At 51.5% G+C, this 18,154-nt stretch overlaps 4 protein-coding genes across 4 annotated transcripts; 2 read left to right on the top strand and 2 right to left on the bottom strand.

Moving 5' to 3' along the window:
* Positions 1-838: 838 nt before the first annotated feature.
* Positions 839-5,449, top strand: COCSUDRAFT_63693 (AAR2-domain-containing protein; the record flags this gene model as incomplete). Its single annotated transcript, XM_005647029.1, has 9 exons — positions 839-964; positions 1,404-1,610; positions 1,828-1,939; positions 2,311-2,448; positions 2,775-2,923; positions 3,134-3,253; positions 3,666-3,841; positions 4,755-4,896; positions 5,333-5,449. The coding sequence occupies 9 exons, from the start codon at positions 839-841 to the stop codon at positions 5,447-5,449; spliced, it is 1,287 nt and encodes a 428-aa protein (XP_005647086.1).
* Positions 5,450-5,619: 170 nt separating this feature from the next.
* On the bottom strand, positions 5,620-7,486 carry COCSUDRAFT_66275 (hypothetical protein; the record flags this gene model as incomplete). Its single annotated transcript, XM_005647028.1, has 4 exons — positions 5,620-6,148; positions 6,407-6,536; positions 6,858-6,913; positions 7,433-7,486. 4 exons carry the CDS (start codon positions 7,484-7,486, stop codon positions 6,065-6,067), a joined length of 324 nt encoding a protein of 107 aa, XP_005647085.1. The 3' UTR covers positions 5,620-6,064.
* A 2,808-nt stretch (positions 7,487-10,294) lies between these two features.
* COCSUDRAFT_16143 (Melibiase family protein) lies at positions 10,295-14,847 on the top strand (the record flags this gene model as incomplete). Its single annotated transcript, XM_005647027.1, has 9 exons — positions 10,295-10,511; positions 10,913-11,017; positions 11,420-11,565; positions 11,936-12,052; positions 12,359-12,506; positions 12,939-13,020; positions 13,363-13,474; positions 13,958-14,092; positions 14,623-14,847. The coding sequence occupies 9 exons, from the start codon at positions 10,295-10,297 to the stop codon at positions 14,845-14,847; spliced, it is 1,287 nt and encodes a 428-aa protein (XP_005647084.1).
* Positions 14,848-17,220: 2,373 nt separating this feature from the next.
* COCSUDRAFT_33311 (hypothetical protein) lies at positions 17,221-18,150 on the bottom strand. Its single transcript, XM_005647026.1, has one exon. It carries the CDS (start codon positions 17,674-17,676, stop codon positions 17,434-17,436), a length of 243 nt encoding a protein of 80 aa, XP_005647083.1. The 5' UTR covers positions 17,677-18,150; the 3' UTR covers positions 17,221-17,433.
* Positions 18,151-18,154: the final 4 nt, after the last annotated feature.

Genomic DNA, 18,154 nt, shown 5'->3' with positions numbered 1-18,154 from the left:
CGTCCGCTCCAGGCCTGCTGACTACTATGGAAAGCAGCTCTGCCTTGTCTTTCCTCGCCTCAGCGCCGCTCGCACCCTCCGATCCATTGCGAAACCCCTGCTCCACGTCTGCTACATCCCCACTCTCGACGAAAAATGCCGAGGACGGCACGGTGGCCGCCTCGTCGCCCTTCACCATCCCTCTCCCGCTCTCCTCCACTGCCTCGCCACTCTCAGGTTCAACCCTCGCTTAATGCCCAGCACTGACCTTTTCACGACTAGCAATCAAAAAGCTGTGTCCTGCGCAGGCTGGTTGCCAATGAGATCAATACTATTCCAACACTAGCGCAGGAACTATTGTTGTGTTCCACGCAATTGCACCAGGCTTCCACCAGGGATCACCTCATCGAAGAGTAACGTCACACGATCGGCCACGTGGACGCTCCGCATCTGTCACCGCCCCGTGCGCCTCCTGGCGCACAGCTGTCTTTCATGTCTGCAGTCTCAAGATCAAGCAGAGTAAAGATCTAATACGATGTCGAAGTGCTGAAGCAGAAATAACGTTGCCCGTGGAAAGTTTGCATCATATCATGACGTCTTGATCAGATGCTCCAGGTCAACGGGATCATGTGTAGCATTCCGATGTTGTGATCTGCAGGTACCGATTCTCTCATGCTCAAGATTATTGCTAGTTTTAGTTCCACGCGGAACAATAAATGGAGGAGAGCGACGTCATTGCATGTTTCTGATCAAGATAATTTAATTTAATATAGATGGATGTGATGAGTGCTCTCTAAGACTCACCACATCCTTCCTATTCAGGAAAACTATAGGCACTTTTCGGCGCGTTCGGACGGACATGGCAAGACAGGCGCCCTACAGCGTTGACATCAGCCCTGAGCGAGCCAAGGAGCTTGCTGAGGTGGGAGGCGCACTTCTGCTCCTGGATGTGCCTGCAGGCACAGTCGTGGGCATCGATCAGCAGGTGGGCGAGCTTTGCTCACCACCACAGTGACACATTGATCTCTTGCAAGTATGCCACATACCATGCAAGCTGCGTCAGACAACTCTTCATGTTGAAGCTGCACTTTGGATGGGCGAGTGCTCAATACAAGCCTAAATGTGAGCCTAACAAAGGTACATTCTTCTTTCTATATGCCTCGATCGAGGCACGTTGTCCATAGACGCTGACACGTTGTACATCCCATTCCTCACACCTGGTCTGGGTACACTTCGAGGCCACTGGTCCAGAATTGTTGACAGTGAGTTCACAGTCCAATCCGGTGCACTCATCCCACACGGAAGCAGTTATGCTTTCTGCAGCAGACAGGCCCTTAGTGACCGGCTCAATGCTGCAATATCACTTTGATCAGAGCTTGAAGGGTATTGCGGTGTTGATCATGCCGCTGTCTTGGACCGCGCAGACCTTCGTGGTGGGCCCCAGGTTCAAGGGAGTGAAGATGCTGCCACCGGGGCCACACTTCATCTCCTGCAACGCCACCAGCGGCAGCAGTGGCACGGATTTTGCCCCGACACTGGGATTCTTCGTGCACCTGGCCCCCCGTTCGGTGGTGGTGCGGCGGTGGGATGCGCAAGAGGAGCTGCTGCTGCCTATAGAGGACGCGGACGAGGTGATTCGGCACTAATCTCTTTTCGTTCCCCAACAGGTCGTCCATGTTGAAACGAAACCCCTCTGCTGAAGCATGCCACCCATTTCAGAGTAAGCAAAATTATAGAGCTTTTGAGTACTTGAGGCAGGCATCGCATGAAACGCTGTCTTTTAGGATGGGAAGTGCTGCTCTGTCATGTTTCATGTGACTCCGATCAAAGCTATTTTTGCGTTGGCAGGTGGAGCGTTTGGCAGCGGGCGTCCGCCGCTTTGACTTTGATGCGTACCTCGCGCCGTATGACCTGTCATCCTTCACCACCTGGCAGAGCCTGTCAGGCCACATCACGCCAGGTCCGCCCTTTTGAGACAGTCCGTCAAGTCAAGTTTTGCGTTTGTGGTCTTTCGCGCCTTTACTTACTGCACTACTCTCTTTCTTGCGCACAGCTTACATGTCCCTGCTGTCCCTGCTGGACAAGCATATGCTGAGCGCACATACCCTGGATCATCCATCTTTCGCTGGGGTTTACCGTGTTTTGTGTACTGCATTCTTTGCAGCTGCCCATGATCTGTAACATGATTACATCCTCATGATCCGTCCTCCCTGTTACTGACAAAACCTGAACCTGCAAGCCGCTTTTTTCAGCGAGCTACTGGTGGGACTCCCAGAGCGCAGACCCCAAAGCCAGCGCAGAAACCCTGACCCTGCAATCCCCTTGTTTCAGGGGTCATCGAGCGGCTCTCGCCGGTGGCAGGAGGGAACATCTGCGTCACGGCGGAGGCGGACCCCTCCCTGCTGGCCCCCCGCACAGCCGCGGAGGCGCGCCTCTCAGAGCAGCTCGCCAGCAAGGCTGCCATGCAGGGTGCGCGAAATATTACCTCACTCCCCCTTCATTTTCAGGGTTTTGCTCGACGAGTGATGGATAAGGTTTAATCTGTCGTGCTATCCTGTGAGAGTTCGCTGTGAAAGCACGGAGGCCGTGCCTAGTACACTCACCGCACCGACAGGCTGGCCTTTGTTTCTTAGTATGTCATGTGCTCATTGATTGAATTTCCAGGAGATCGCAGAGCACCAAGGAGAAGGATGCCATCCATACTCAATGGGCCCTCGAAGGGAAATGCACTGGGGCACACGAAAGGTGCTCCTCTGATTTAGACCCTCCTGATTGGTTTTGTGCATGTTATCCAGAAGCTGCGGAGGCAGTTTCCAGTAAAGGGGAAGCTGCAGATGCGCGAGATGAGCAGGCCGGGGCCTCAGCCTCTGGGCGGCCGCCGGCCCCGCCGCCTGTTAAGGGCGTTGGGCGCTGCTTTTACACGCGGCTACCGCGCAACGCCAAGGTAAGAATTGTCTTATCCTTTCCTTTCAACAGTCGTACCTGCTCAATATAGCGTGAATTCATGGCATGTCATCACATGGGCCATTGTCTGTGCTTTGCACTGTGAAACAATCTCAGGCACATGTAACAGGCACCCTTGTGTGCAGGCAGCCTGTCAAGTACTTTGCTATCATTGATACAGAGCACGAACGGGGTCTTGAATGCCCTGCAGGGTACAGGGCTCACACCACAGGAGGTGACGCAGCTGAACCTGGACAAGAGCAGGCTCCTGGATGAGGTCATCGCTGAGCTGTACGGCGGCGATGCTGACATCATGCTGGGCGAGCTTCAGGTGTTCATGTCCCGCAAGTGTTAACAGGCATGTAGCTTTAAGGATGCCTCGGGCCCTCCTTTGTCCCTTGCATGTCTCAATATATGGGACCTGACACAGAGTCTGGTGGACATATATTCAGCACGATCAGAATTTACCGTGCAAACATCTCTATTCTTGCCATCCTTGTCATGCTAAAAAGACATTGCAGAATTTCTGCGTTGGGCTTTGCAGCCGTGGTCGCCCTTGCAGCTATGCTTGCCACGTCCACAGACACAGTATACCACTCTAAGGACTCTTGATATATAATAATAATATCGATCGATTGTTGCTGCGCATTCTGCCATTCTCCTGGAATGATCGGGCTTGAATCTGTAAACATATTTGATGCGCCAAGTCAGATTGAAGCTTAAAAGTACTTGTGGCTGCGCAGTTTGCATTCCTGGCGTTTCTGCTGGGCCACTCGCTGGAGTCCTTTGGGCAGTGGAAGGCGCTGCTGCACCTGGCGCTCGCATGCGAGGAAGCGCCCCTGCAGACGTGCCCCGGCTTCTATTCGAAACTACTCGCCGCCGTGCGCGCCCAGCTTCAGCACTGCCTGGCCTCCGGCAGGTGCGCCATTGAATTTAAACTCAGAATTGAAGTGAAATAAATTTAAAGTTCAAGTCTGATGACTAAATTCGGAATTAAGTGGATGCAATGGGCGCAACAAGTAGAGGTAGCAGATAAAGGATAGGCTCAAGTGTTCAAACCCAGCTTTAGCACTGACTGGCATCCGCCAGGTGCGCCGCAGATTTCAAATTCGAGTTGGAAGCTGGTGCAGGACAAAATCCAGGAGCTGGAATTAAGAAACTGCAAGCCACTGGTGAGCATGGCTAGCATGCAGAACAACTTTGTCTGCATTAGTGGGGCCAGCACGGGTGCTTTGATTGTTATCTTTACTGAAGCAGATGAAACGCGAGCTTCAAGGACAAGTGCCCTGTTGTGCCGGCTGACCAGTGGTTGATGGGGGGGCCCCTGCAGTTGTGACTCACAGTTGAAGCTGCAGGATTTCTTCCTGCCAGGTGGAACCTGTCACTGGGCCAAAGAAGTCCCTGCAGCATCATTGCTTGTCCACAATAGTGTTTCAGCGCCTTGCATGGGCCTCTCCTAGCCAGTGGGCTGTCGGCACAATAGCATGGCAGCACAACGGCATCCAAGCCTTTAGAATAATTGTTATTGTGCATTTTCTTGGAAGAGGGCTGAATAATGATCAACAGATCCTAGGCCCCTTTCCAGTTGCAGAGCAAGGTGCATGGGAGGAGGCATGCCTCATACCACAAAGTGCGCGTTGGATGAGTGAATTGCGGCGCATACATTGTTTTGCCCAGGGAGTGGGGTCTTGCTTGAATTTGGCGGATCCATCAAGGATTAGGATTTTGGCAACCTTTGAATGCAGTTTCTCCAGGCATACCTTGCCTTCTGGCAGGTAGAATACCAACAAAAATACTCTTTCTGATCATTTGGGACAATCTTTATTTTGCAGGGGCCCGGATGCTGCCCAGCCGAGCCCGTTGGGGCTGCCCATGACGGATGAATTACTGGCTGACAGTTTCCTCAAGCGCCTCTTTGCTCGATTCTATGACATGCTCCACTCCGCCGGCGGCCGTGTGCCCCCACAGCTGCAGGTGCGCATCTTTTGACACTTGTTATTTTATTATTATTAATATTACTACAAGCTTTTCTTGCCAAGAGGCAAGGTGCGTCCTGCAGGCAAGTTGCAGCTGAAGGCTGCCATAAGCCTACCCCTTGTTGGACTTGACACTTATATCAAAAATATATATTTGGAATCCGAGATTGTTGTACTGTATTGTGCGTGTTGTACACCCCCAAAGATTTTGCCGATTTGGGCTGTCCTAACAGGCCTTGTGACTGTACATTAACTGCACTGCATGTGATGTCCCAGCCCAAATAGAACCGTCGCTAATTCCCATCACTCTTGCTGTGGCGCTAGCGCTCCTGACTGTGTGTGAAAGCTGCAGCATTGAAAACTAAGGGTTTTAGGAGAGTTTTAAGTTGCAGATATCGAAAGAGAGGGAAGAGTGTTGGGTGTTTGAATTGTAGGCAGAGGCCAGCAGACTGCAGCAGGTTCTGGAAGCTGGTCTGGGGTGGAGCTTTAGCGTTGGGGAGCTGGCAGGAGAGAGCGACGATGAGGACGCGCCAGTGATTGTGGAGTTGTAACTGCTGCATTCCTAGAACATTGTATTGCTGTTTGTACTTGCAAGGCATCTCCTGTATGTACTTGCAAGATTTTCTCGCACTCGCTCTGCCTTGATTTCATCCTTCCACTTTCTCTAATTCCTAGAACACCATGCAACAGACAAACAACATATTTTTCTTGATTCGGACTTCGGTTGGACTTCAAGTTACTACTACAAGAAATACGAAGAGTTGTGGTGGTCTACCTGCTCCTAGGAACTGTGTGCTATGTGAGCGCTTATTGGACTCGGGCACCTCACACTGCTGACATGTATTACTAGTATACAGGTCGGCAAACCCAAAGCCAATGGCCATTAGGGCATACACGCACTCGTCTGCAGCCACGTTTGTAGCTACCTATAGGGCCTACAAAAGTCCGCAGCATGGTCTTGTATCACAACTCATCAAATCTCAAGTACCAAATCCTCATGCACTCCCTGTACCGGATATTTACCCCTCTATATCCGATACCCCTGGCCTTCCAGGAACGCAACTGTTACCAACTAGACTGCATATCTCAGGTATTAGAGATCGCAAGACCCACCGTACTACTCCCTCAATCAGAGAGAGCCCCCCCGGGGTTCTAGATTAAAAGACTTACTTGGTGTGTGCCTCGCGCAGGATGTCGAGCGCCTCGCCATCAAGCGCCCGCTGGAATATTGCCCGGTACTCAGCCGTGTACTGCGGCGTCGCCCCAAAGTAGACATGGTGCGAATGCGGTGAAAACGCTGAGACAATGCTAATTGAACGACTCCGATAAATTCACTGAACATGGACGAAGCCTGCAATAACGAAACCCCTGTGCAAGGATTGTTAACCATTCCAGTGGTGAACGTCCTCGACAACGCTGGGTGCTGCATGTTGGCCAAAGAACAGGGCCCGCAGCAGCAATTTACAACTGCAGTCAGATGAGCAGAGAGTGCAGACGCGAATCGTCACCAGGCTGGCGAAGGATTCGTCCCGTGCATCATTGTCCTTCGCAGGATTGGCTGTCAGGTCTTCCACGTCTCGCCAACCCAGGCCCGAGAGCTCGTCCTTGTACAGGTGGCGGTTGAAGGTTGGAAAGCAGCTCTTGGCGCAACCGATTGCGGTGTGCTAAAACAGCTGCTAAAACAGCTGTCTTGCATCGTGCTAAAACAGCCGTTTTAGCAGCTGTCTTGCATTGCCGCAATCGGTTGCGCCAAGAGCTGCTTCCCAACCTTCAACCGCCACCTGTACAAGGACGAGCTCTCAGGCCTGGGTTGGCGGGACGTGGAAGAGCTGACAGCCAATCCTGCGAAGGACAATGATGCACGGGACGAATCCATCGCCAGCCTGGTGACCTGTCTTGACCGCATTGGTGACCTTTGCGACGATGCCGGCTGCGGCCTGCTATGCTAGCCGCCGGGACTGGCCGGGCCCCGAGGGGCGCTCTTCCTCCGCAGGCGACGCCACGACGAGGGGTGCCTGCAGGCAGCGAAATTAGTTGGGTGTGCGGCGATGAGCAGATGGGGTGTGATAATAACAGTTGCCCAAAGTTGTCTGAAGAAAGTTGCCCTGGGTGGTAATGCACACAAAACGTATGCAAGCCTAGCGCAGCCCCTTCTACACATCTAGAACAGTGCACAGTTGAAGCGATTTATTCAAGTGCTGGGGCCCCAACAGAATGATCTGGGTTTATCTTGGCACTGCTTAACACAAGAAAAGTACCTTTTTCGGCATAATTTGGTGTCCAAAGGTCAATCAGTACTCCACTGCGCGGCCGACCCTCTCTCTGATTTGCTACGCACTCGAGCCTAGGCAACATTCCCAAAGCTCAGCACGGTGGACAGCAGCGCTCATTCTTGATGCAACTTTGCTTCGATAGCTTCCAGCGCCATCCACGCATCATTGATGGGCGCTGTCTCCTAATGTATGCTCATTCAACTGCGACAAGGTGTGCAGAGCAGCCTACCTTGGTACTTGGGGTCCACTTGAAACTCTCACAACAATTTTCCTCTGGTCCTCAGCCCCCTCCATGGCGCCGCAATCAACACCCATGCCTCCAGACATCAAACACCTGTGTGACAGCACAGCATATGCATGAGAGATCTTGTTCTCTTCATTTGTGATTACCGCAGTTCTACAATGTCATCATCCAGTGCAGGGCCAGTCTCGTGCTCCATCAATACAATTCGAACAGCAGCCATATTTGGCACCTGACATGCATAGGATTGTACATGTACTAAGATATGTCAGATCAGTGCAGTGCTCTTGTTGCAGTGTTTGAGATTCTTTGCAGCTATATGATGAAACTGCAGAACCTGACAGGGCGACCAACCTGTAGAGCAACTTGGCAGTAACGTACGACTTGCCTTGTCAAACGACCTAAGAAAGGCACCTTGAAGCGCAGATCTCGGCGGTACCGTGTAGGTAACCTTCCCCATCATGCCCATGATCCCTGCTCTTCCATCATTCTTCCCTGCCCCCGCCTTCGTATCTCACCCGCACAGGAACAGTACGAATGTTTGACGATAGAACATCCGAGGAAGTGAGTCTGAATTGCAATCCAGGACCCTCTTTTTAGCAGCCACGCCTTTTATATTCACTGCGCTTTGGGGGACCGGGCACGCACAGTGCGGAACCGCATCCCCCGTGTGCGTGCACTCGGGGGGGTCCACATGCTACATCTAGAGCTCGGATGCTGGATGTTACAGAGGTTGCGATCCTCCTCTCTTCATGATTGTGTGGCATCCACTTCCTCTTTGCCGATGTGGCCTTCGATAGGGACTTGACAGTCAACGTGTACATAATTAGTTTTTTGTGTTATAACAATACCTTGGAGAGAGTATTAACGGACTCTACTGGACTGGAACTCTGCAGGTCCCTGTATGACAATGCTTTGAGAAACATTGAGCACATGCGGCACAAGTGAGAGTTTGCATTGAATTAACCTTTCGCAATGAATCTGGATTCTGCAAGTGTGAACTGAGAATACTTTTGATGTATAGCCATGATATTCTGTAACTGCCCGGCCCCACCAGCGTGCTAACCTTCTAGGCAACCTGATCCATAGTATGGATTGAGCAGGTGGTGTTGTCTTGTCCTTTGTCCCAATGGTGTGGATTCAGTAACATGCAAGCGTTCGTCGGTCGGCATCATTTCAAGTCCCGGGCCTGTTTGGTCTGGCTAGGGTCAAATGGCATGGGATCAGTATAGTTTGCTGGACAGCGTCAAAGTCCAGGTTCTTAGCTTTGGAGGTGTGGGATTGGTAATGTGCCCTCCGGGCAGTGTGTTTGGTAGAAAAGGTGTCATTCGCCAGTGAGCGCCAAGTGCTCTTAGGACTTAGCTAAGTCCTATAGGACTGGTCGTCGTCATGCATATCCATAGATATAGGCATCAGAGAGACATGCTTGGGGGTCAGCATGCTGGCTTGCAATACAATGCGCTTGAGATGCCAAACGTGAGAGAAATGCCCAAAGTGAGAACGGTATTACAATCAGTGGCTGGTGCAAATTGCATGTTAAGCATATACCTCAATGAAGAGTGTGATTGCTGACTGTGCTCCATGATGATACCTCAATGATCAGTGTGGTGAAATGTGCTCAATGTAAATCATGCTGCTACATATATGTCCCGTCAGAAGAGCCAAAAGGAAGCTAGTAGCTGGTAGCAGGAAGCTAGTGCCGCGCTGGCTTGGACCCTTCAATTGAAGGTGGAGGAGCGCGTCGGGCCGTGTGCCTACAAGCTGGACCTCGTGGAGAGCATGCAGAAGCCGCATCATACTTTTCACGTGTTCAGCTCAAGGCGTACGTGCCCCCGGCGGGTGCTAAAGGCAGGCGCTCACCTCCTCCCGGGAGACGGGATAAAGGGGGGTTTGGGGGGGCGCAGCCCCCCCAATACGGAAAGTCAAAGTTTATCAAAATGCCAGCAAAGTCTTTAAAGGATATCCCTAAAAACTCTTGCAAAGAATTTCTTCCAAAATGCGTATTCCAAACAGAACAGAGCTGATTTCGGGGCCTTGCAAGTTGCTTGTTGCAGAGGCATCCCCGTTAGAAGAGCCAAAAAATTTTGGAACCATTTCTCGAAATATGCGTGTCATCCTTGCGCAGGGGCCATGCTAATCTTCTCTGTATCGTTCCAATTTTATCAGATGTCCCGAAGGACAACCTATCACCTCTCGACCTCATATATATACCCCACTTTGGATCGATGTATTGAGTATGGGACGGTACAGGCGAGTTCGGCAGAATTCGATGCACGGACCCTTTTCTGACATCACAAAGCAAAAATGAGCTGAATATGCTGGCTCTTTCCGTTTAAAGAGGCCCCTGTCAGAGAGGCCTCACCGCACGATGGGATGGGAACTAGGGGCGACCGCTCTCCACCCAGACGAAACGAGACGAGACGACCTGTCGGATGTCCTTGTTGACATCAAGAGAAGAGGAAGAAAGAACTGAAGCTTAATAGTCGAGGAGCATTTTGTGACCGATGGATGAAGAGCTGGTGGTGTCAGCTGAACTCATTCCTTCTCAGGTCCCTCTCCACTGTAGAAAGTCTGTTGGAGCATTGTGCATGGAAAGCTTACAGGATCAGCAAAGTGCTTTGTTGGGGGGGCTGCGCCCCCCCAAACCCCCCCTTGTAATACGCGCAGCACCAAGCAGGCTTGTGGGATGAATAGGGCTCAGTAGCACAAGCCCAAACAGACCCGAGTAAAGACCCAAGTCTATAGGCTTCGAGGGGTGAAGCTGTATCGATCTTCTATCTGCCAACACATTCCGGAAGTTGTGAATCACCCGCGGATGTGATTTTACATCAAAGCAGCGATTTTTTTTTAGTAATGAAAATCAGGCATGTGAAGTCATCGAGATGAAGCGGGCCACGGTTGCAATCGTGGTCTGCCTTGCAACCTTCATTCCGACAAAGTACTGTTTGGACAATGGACTCGCCCGCACGCCCCCTATGGGTTACAATACCTGGAATGCATTCCACGAGGAGATCGATGAGAAGATGGTCAGAGAGTCTGCCGAGATCCTGATCAGTTCGGGGCTGGCAGCAGCAGGATACAACTACTTCAACCTGGACGGTGAGCCCAATGCATGCTTGTCCAATTTCTGTTCATTTATCGTTTTGTAACATAGTATCGACTGTCTAGACCCATGATCTCAACGCGAACAGGGGGAAAATTCTCTTAATTGGCTATCTCAGACCCTAGGCACGGGCTCAATGTCCCTGTCAGATCTCACACAAAGCGTGCTATATAACGCCATTCTGCACGATCTTCAAAGCTCAGCAAGGAGATGTGTTGCAATACTTTAACAGAAAACAAGGCACTTGCTGCGTCGTCCTTTGTAGCTTGTCCCACCCTGTGTTATGTCTGGGTCACTGGCTCATCACAGGTGTGACGTGAACCTCAAGGAAGCAGGAGGGGAAGTGCATCACCAGAAAAAGGCCGACCGAAAGTGAAGTACTCTAATGCTGCTGCAGATGGTTGGAACATGAAGACCAGGGGAGTCGAGGGGCCCATGGCTGTCAACTCGACGCGCTTCCCTTCTGGCATACCTGCCCTGGCCGACTGGCTCCACAGCAAAGGTCAGCCATCCTTTCCCTCAAATCATGCGTTCCCACTCTGCCAATGTCTATAGTACAGAGCGCTGGGCCAATGGCATATTGTCATGCATGCCGCTGATGCATGCGGAAACTGCACAGCTCCCACATGTCTGCTCAGCAACAGGGGCTGGCAGGGCAGGGCCCCTTCCAGTGTCCAGGTTGAAGGCACTACCAAAGTTGCAGCTGCCTATATGCTCAGCGAGTCAGCGCATTTGGCATGCAACAGCCAAGGTTGAGCGGGCCGGCATGGGTCATGCCCTGGGCTTTTCACCCAGCATCTGGCGTCCAGGCTCTCATGTCCAGGGGGACTGGGCCATATATCCCTGACTTGAATTAAATATGTTTTAATTGAGATTATGTTGAGGTAAATTTGATGTGTGGCAGGGTTGAAGCTTGGGGTGTACAGCGATGCTGGCAGCATGACATGCGCGCGTTTCGCAGCCAGCTTGGGGCATGAAAAGGAGGACGCCAAGGTGTTTGCAGAGTGGGGTGTGGACTTCCTGAAGTACGACAACTGCTTTGCAACACCTGTTAAAGAGGCACGCCTCTTCCATTTTCTCCTAGCTGCAGTGTTCCTGACATTTGGTTACTACGCGAGGGGTCCGCACATTCTAGGCCTTGGCAAGCAGCCCTCCACTGAAGAACATTGTGGCTCTCACTGCTTGCAACACTCTGAATGCCAGAACAGGGAGGTCATAGCTGGCAAGCTGCATCCCACTCAACCTACAGACATGTGTGACAAGGGCCGAGTAGGCTCTCACATGCATACGTCCTTTGTGCGAGGAAAGGATACCCTGCAATCCATCGTCAGCGGTAGTGTACTGCCACAGATGACATATTTTTATAGGGAAGCCATGCTCTGTAATCTGTCACCTGACCGGCTTCTTTGTATGTGTGCAGATGAGTGTCAGGGCGCGGTACGAGGCCATGAGGGATGCACTGAATGCCACGGGGCGACCGATGTTGTTCTCAATGTGTGAGTGGGGCGTGTCTAGCCCTTGGGTGTATGGCCACGAGGTGTGATCTTCTTGCACCGAAACACCGAATTGGGTGCACTTGCGTCTTGTGCAGACTCCTAGGCTACTAGCATGCAAAGTCCAAGCAAAGTCCAAGCAAAGTGTGGGGTAGCCACCCCCCTCTTCATTTGAAAGGAGCAAGCGAGGAGATTCTCTGCAGTCTGTGAGAATACCAGGAAAACATTGCCATTCTCATGCATCTGCCTTGCACGCTTGCAATTGGCATGTCTTGCCTTTGGAGAGGGCCACATGGGTGGTTTTGCCTTGCTTTTCTCATTCTCATACCTAAAGTTTGTCGCACTTTCAGGTTGGGCATGCATGGCGCACGACTAAAGACATCAGCATGGAGATAGAGGCAACGTGGGCGGACGTTGTGGAGAATCTGGATGAGACGGCCGGCCTCGCGCGCTTCGCCGGGCCCGGGGGATGGAATGATGCTGACATGCTGGAGGCAAGTCTCATCCTGATATACACCCCTGGACCCTAATGTTTGAGACCAGAACCCTAACGATGCAGACATGCTGGAGGCGAGTCTTGCTTTTAAATGTGAACTTGGCCCTAATTTTAGTCCCCTTAACCCTGCAAATGGTCTTTCCAATGGGTGAAACCCCGAAGGGCGTCTTCAATTAATAAAGCTGCCTGGACTCGAGACCGGGGATTTGAGAGCACACTGCAGGAAGTGCCTAGAGCATGCACGTTCGTATTGCACTGTTCTAGGAGCTGCCGTGTCATCGAGAGGAATGCCCTACTGCGGCGCTTATTGCAAGAATATGTCTCAGGAAAGGCTGTCTATGGCTGATAGGATGGCTGAGTTGTGGTACCCATGATGCATGTGCTCAGTGAAAGGTGTGTGCTGTGTTTACAGGTGGGGGACCCGGGGGGTAAAGCGCTGACATACACGGAGCAGCGGTCGCACTTTGCGCTGTGGGCGCTCATCAAATCGCCGCTGCTCATAGGAGCGGACCTCAGGTGTGATTGCAAACACGGAGCCTCTGTCTAAGAACTTGAAGCCTTTCATCGCGAAATGCAGTAAAACCAGCGTACAGGATGTCTACTGCTGACATGCCATGCTCTCGGCATGGCACTGACCTGTCAGTTATACCTATTATCGGTTCGGCGCAATTTATATCTGAGGATCTAGTGAAGTTCTTACACCATCCAGGTGGAAGACTTTCCTAATTCTGGCACCTTGGCAATATTGGAAAGGCATGCAGAGTTGGCTGCCCCTTATCGGTGTTGCCAGAATCACCTCTTAACATGCACCGCGTAACATGCAAGGCAGATGCTGATAATTCTGATGTGGCACGGCAGGAAGCTGAAGAAGGAGGATCTGCTGCTGCTGAAATCCAGGGAAATAATTGCTATCAATCAGGACCCCCTGGGAGTCGCGGGGGACCGCGTCTGGAAACAGGGCCCCTACGAAGTGAGTCACTCCTTCCTTCAACTTCCTCTTCAATGGCAGGCTTTACACCGGGGGACAATTGCAAGACCTCTTTTCACCTATTCTTATGGAGGGCACTAGATAATGGGTCTGTTGTCATGAGAGCTCCCGGGTCTGCCCAGGAAGGCCAGGAAAATTAGACCCACTGTCTTGTGATCTTCTGTAATTTTCTCACCCAAAATTATGACATTGCCATGCTTTGTCCAGTTTCGCATGGGGTGGGTCGCCAAATTTGAGCGGACCTGCTGCCAGTGCATCAACCACCTTACCTTGCAAGCAAGTGGGACAATTCCATTCTGTGGGCGTGCATGTATCAGCCACCAACTTTGGCGTTCTGCCGACTCAGCGCATGCCACATTGGCGCTTGCAGCTGACGTGTGTTGTGGGGGATTCATCCGCTTCTTACTCACTGTTGACTCACTGTTGACTCACGGCTGACTCAGCTTTTTGCACACACCTTCACAGGTGTGGGCTGCGCCGTTGTTAGGGGGAGCTCGGGCAGTCGTGATGTTCAATCGCCACGTTGCGTCGGAGGAGAAATTCGAGGAGCACAATATGACGCTGCACTGGAGCATGATCGGCTACCCAGTAGACATGCAGGTAAATCTCTCAAGCATCAGATATCCTTTAAGGAGTACTGAGTGCCTGTCAATAAATTCTACCGCAATACTTTCCTTTTTGCTGGCATCCATGTGATACATTGGCACGTGACCCCTGGGTCATCGTGACTGGACTGCAGTGAAGGTCAGGATGGCTCTCAATCTGTGCGAACAACATTCTATCATGCCCACCCCTACACATCAAATGCAACTAAACCACTCCGTCAATATCAGAGATCTTTAGAGCGGCTGGGTGTGTCTTGCTCCTGGCTTTCTGCTGCTGGCCATGGTGCTCTCTTTGGTGCAGGAGGACCTGATTTCTACTACATGCGACGTTTGTTTTCAAGTCTGACCAACAGGGCAGGATGTATCTCAGGTGGACATGGTCACAAGGTTCTTGCCCCAAATCTGCCCGGACGGCTGCTTTGATCTAGCTGTATGACATGCGGATCTACCTCTTGAGGCTATTTATGTAATTCTAGAGAGTGCTACAAGAGCTTTGCGGAGCAATTCTAATAACTGCTTGCACAGGTGGTGGTGAGAGACCTGTACAAAGAGAGGGATTTGGGGCGATACACTGGGGAGCTGACGGAGCTGGTGGACGCGCACGGAGTGCTGGCTCTCAAGCTGTCACCAGTAAGGTGTGTCCCTGTTTTCTGCCCTTTGCCAGAGCCTGTTTGGGAAGTTTTCCAAACTGTCAGGACTGTCTTCAAGCGTCCCTGCCTTGCATGTCGTGTAATATATTGCCCCGCTTGAAGGGCAGCCGAGGCCTTAGGGTCCAGAGACAAAGGTGCCTGTTGCCTGTCAAAAGCTATGGCTGTGGCGGCGAGCTTGACGGCAGACTCAACACAAAAAAGTTTTTGTGGGGGGATCTGCACTGTTATCCGGCACATCAGCTAGAAGTGACATGCAGGTATAGGTAGTGACAGCGTGGATACTCAAGTGCTGCCCATTGCATGCCAGTTTCAAGGGATACCTTACATCTGGAACTTCTGTATTTCTGATGTGGCGCTCGGTGGTGCTGACGCGGCGCTCACATGGTGCTGATGTGGCGGTAACATTTGCTGACATGGCACTGGCACGTGCTGACATGATGCTGACGTGGCACTGATGTGACGTGCAGTAGCGTGGAGGGCTTGGAGTTGGACACGTGGCGGCCGTGGGGCTGCGACCCCATCCTGGACGGCAACTGCAGCGACAAGAGCGCATACATCAAAGCAGGTGCGCACCTTCATACACATAGTATTATCTCATTGCTGCTGCGCAACACGGAGCTTTGAGATCACTGTTCAGTGCAGTGCCTCCTGGGGGACATTGACCTCTTGCTTCCTGTCAGCGTGCTTGAAGTGATGAGAACAAAACCGCCCGTGAAATTGAAACAGGCGCGGGGAATTCCGGAAGGAAGAGACACCTCTCCTGTGTGACTAGACCTTTACAGGCTTTGCGGGGTCCTTTAATTTGCAGAACTTATCTTATCCTCTGTTGCATGGGTGCTTTTGTATGCTTCATTTCTGCGCGTAATGCCGGTGCAGCCGCCGTGCACGCAGTGCCTCATGTGCAATTGTCCTGCATTTTAATCTTTTTTTATTATCCCCATTGATTTTTACTGATATAGCTAGGGTGTAGGATGTTACACCCTTAGCATTCTAGTCCTGTGGCTTACTTGAGTGCGGTGCGGCGCAGTGCCATGCCCGGTGCAGCCGCCGTGCAAGCAGTGCGTCCCGGTCTCGACGCACTCGGCCGTCGCCGCAGCCGTCATCGCCGCTGCATCGCCGGAGGGCGCCCTGGACAGACGCAGCGCTGTCATGGTCCTTGGGGTGCGCGCATGCCTCTGATTATGTGATGATTAGTTTTCTCAAACCGCTAAGTCGGCAGGCTCAACGCTGTCATGGCCCTTGCGTTGCGCACATGCCTGTCAGTACGTGAAGATTAGTCAACTCAAATCACTGAGCGCACCTCCTCACATCGTCAGTGTGCACTGTGCATGTGATATCATGGTCCGTGTGGTGCGAACATGCCCCTTATTACTACTACATTACTGAACCTCATCGACAATGCATTGTTGAGTGCCTCTGGTCCGATGTGCAAATGTATTGATGATGCATCTCATCACAGCCCTTTCTTTCTTCACGAATGCTTTCTCATTTGTTCAATCGTCGCTCTGCCGTCTCAAATCATTGCAGTGTGCACTTGCCCATCCAATGTCCCTTCGGGCGTTGGCCCTCTACTCTTCCAGCGGAGGTTGCATATCCAGTTCAAGCTTTCCAATCACCTGAATCATTGTTATCTGGACTGAAAATATTGCTGGTTACTATGCAGGTGGGCTTGTGCAGCGGGCTTGTGCTGGGATTACTCGCCTCGATGCTGGCCGTTCACTTCTGGTTCAACAGGCGCTCTAGCAGCACCACACTGGCATCAAAACTATCCACCGACCCTACCGGCGGCTTTAGCTCCTCGTTTTATTCCCCCGGTGGGTTTTATCCACTGCCCAAAGCCCAGCATCCTTGCATGGTGTTGCAAGGGCTCGTGGGCCTCCATTTGATGTTTTTCCTGCTCCCTGTGTCTCATTCAGAGTGTTGAGGCCGCATTCCTGTCTGAACACCCGAGCTGTGAACAAAGCCAGGATTGTGCTTCAAATTGAGTGCACAGGCACTCAGCACGTTGCAGGCCCTTGCTTCTAAAATCCATGCATGTGCTGCATGCTCAGCTTTGTGTGCTTTCTGAGGTCATGAGTGCAAGGCTAAGTGATGCTCATGGCGATGTTGACACTTAGCAACGATGCTGATATTGTTTTGTGTGCGCTGCAGCTACAACCAGGCACCCGCTGGTCAGACATAGGCTAACACCCGATGCCACGCAAGCCAGCAGTGTCGACAATGTGATGGACCGAGTCTGATCGGAGGGATTTATCATTTTCTGAGGGTTCTCAGCAGAATCTAGTCCCCCAAAGATTGACACGATAGACATCTATATGGATGCAAGCAGTGTGATGGCGCCTTAGGGCAGGGAAAGAGGCGCAAGAAACGATGCTGGACCGCGCTCCCGGAGAAGGCATTCTGTTGGTATGTCAGCTAGATACTGTGTCTTCTGTAAATTGGTATTTTTTACTGTCTTGGCTCGTGGTATCAGCTGAGAGCCAGTCTCCCGATAAGAGAATGTGGAGGCCCTAGCAGTAGGTTTGAGAACCAGAAGAAAGGCTCTTTTCAGTCCTTCACCTCAGTTTGCTACATTATAAAAGCTGGATCGCATGGCGCAAGTGGTCAGAAAGTAACAGCATTTCTGGCTCAGTTCGTCAATTTTTATTCATGTCAGATCTTTGCTGAAATGGTAGATAGAGTTATCCTAGTGCATCATGATCTCTTGCATTGTAAGTGCTGCTATGTGCCATCCTTCGGTGCCATTGGCCCCGGCTGGCGGGGGGCGGTACAAATACTGAGCACCGTGCCCACGGATGATTGGGTCTTGCTTGGATCTGGCGAGTCCAACAAGGGGTAGGATTGTGGCAGCCTTTACATGCAGCTTGTCTGCAGACGCACCTTGCCTTCGGCAGGTAAAGCGTGTGATAACAATAATAATATGTGCCATCCTTCAGTTGTAAATGGGTACTTACAGAAAACCATACGCAGTGACAAGGCTTGCAAGCTGACATTTTATGGCAAAGTCAGCAGTTTTGCAGTGCTTTTGAGCGTTTAAGTGTTTGGCCTGAGCCATGTTTCTTGGGGTATGATTATAATGTTTCAGCCTTTTTACATCAGTGCTAGTGCGCCCATGCCAAGCTTAAGCAAATGAAGTGTGGCATACTTTGTGGCATGAATGCTCCCATTAATATGATTCTTAGTGGCAGCTGCAGCAGACGGAGTGTTTCTGAGTCGTTCGTTGTAGAACTGTGTGACCAAATGCCATGGAAATTGTATAGACCCCCCTAGGGTTCTTGGCATGCAAAAAGGCAAACGCTTGTTCGTGGGCATGGTTTGTCCAGTATACCGTATTTTAGAAGTATCAACTTACACCATCGTTGTGTCAATGTGGCAATCGCAATGTAATGATGTGCTCAATATCCAGG

The sequence above is a fragment of the Coccomyxa subellipsoidea genome (genome assembly GCF_000258705.1).
Source record: "Coccomyxa subellipsoidea C-169, whole genome shotgun sequence".
NCBI classification, from domain to species: Eukaryota; Viridiplantae; Chlorophyta; class Trebouxiophyceae; family Coccomyxaceae; genus Coccomyxa; species Coccomyxa subellipsoidea.
Note: the sequence above shows the minus strand (reverse complement) of the source record. Positions and strands in the feature narration are given on the sequence as shown.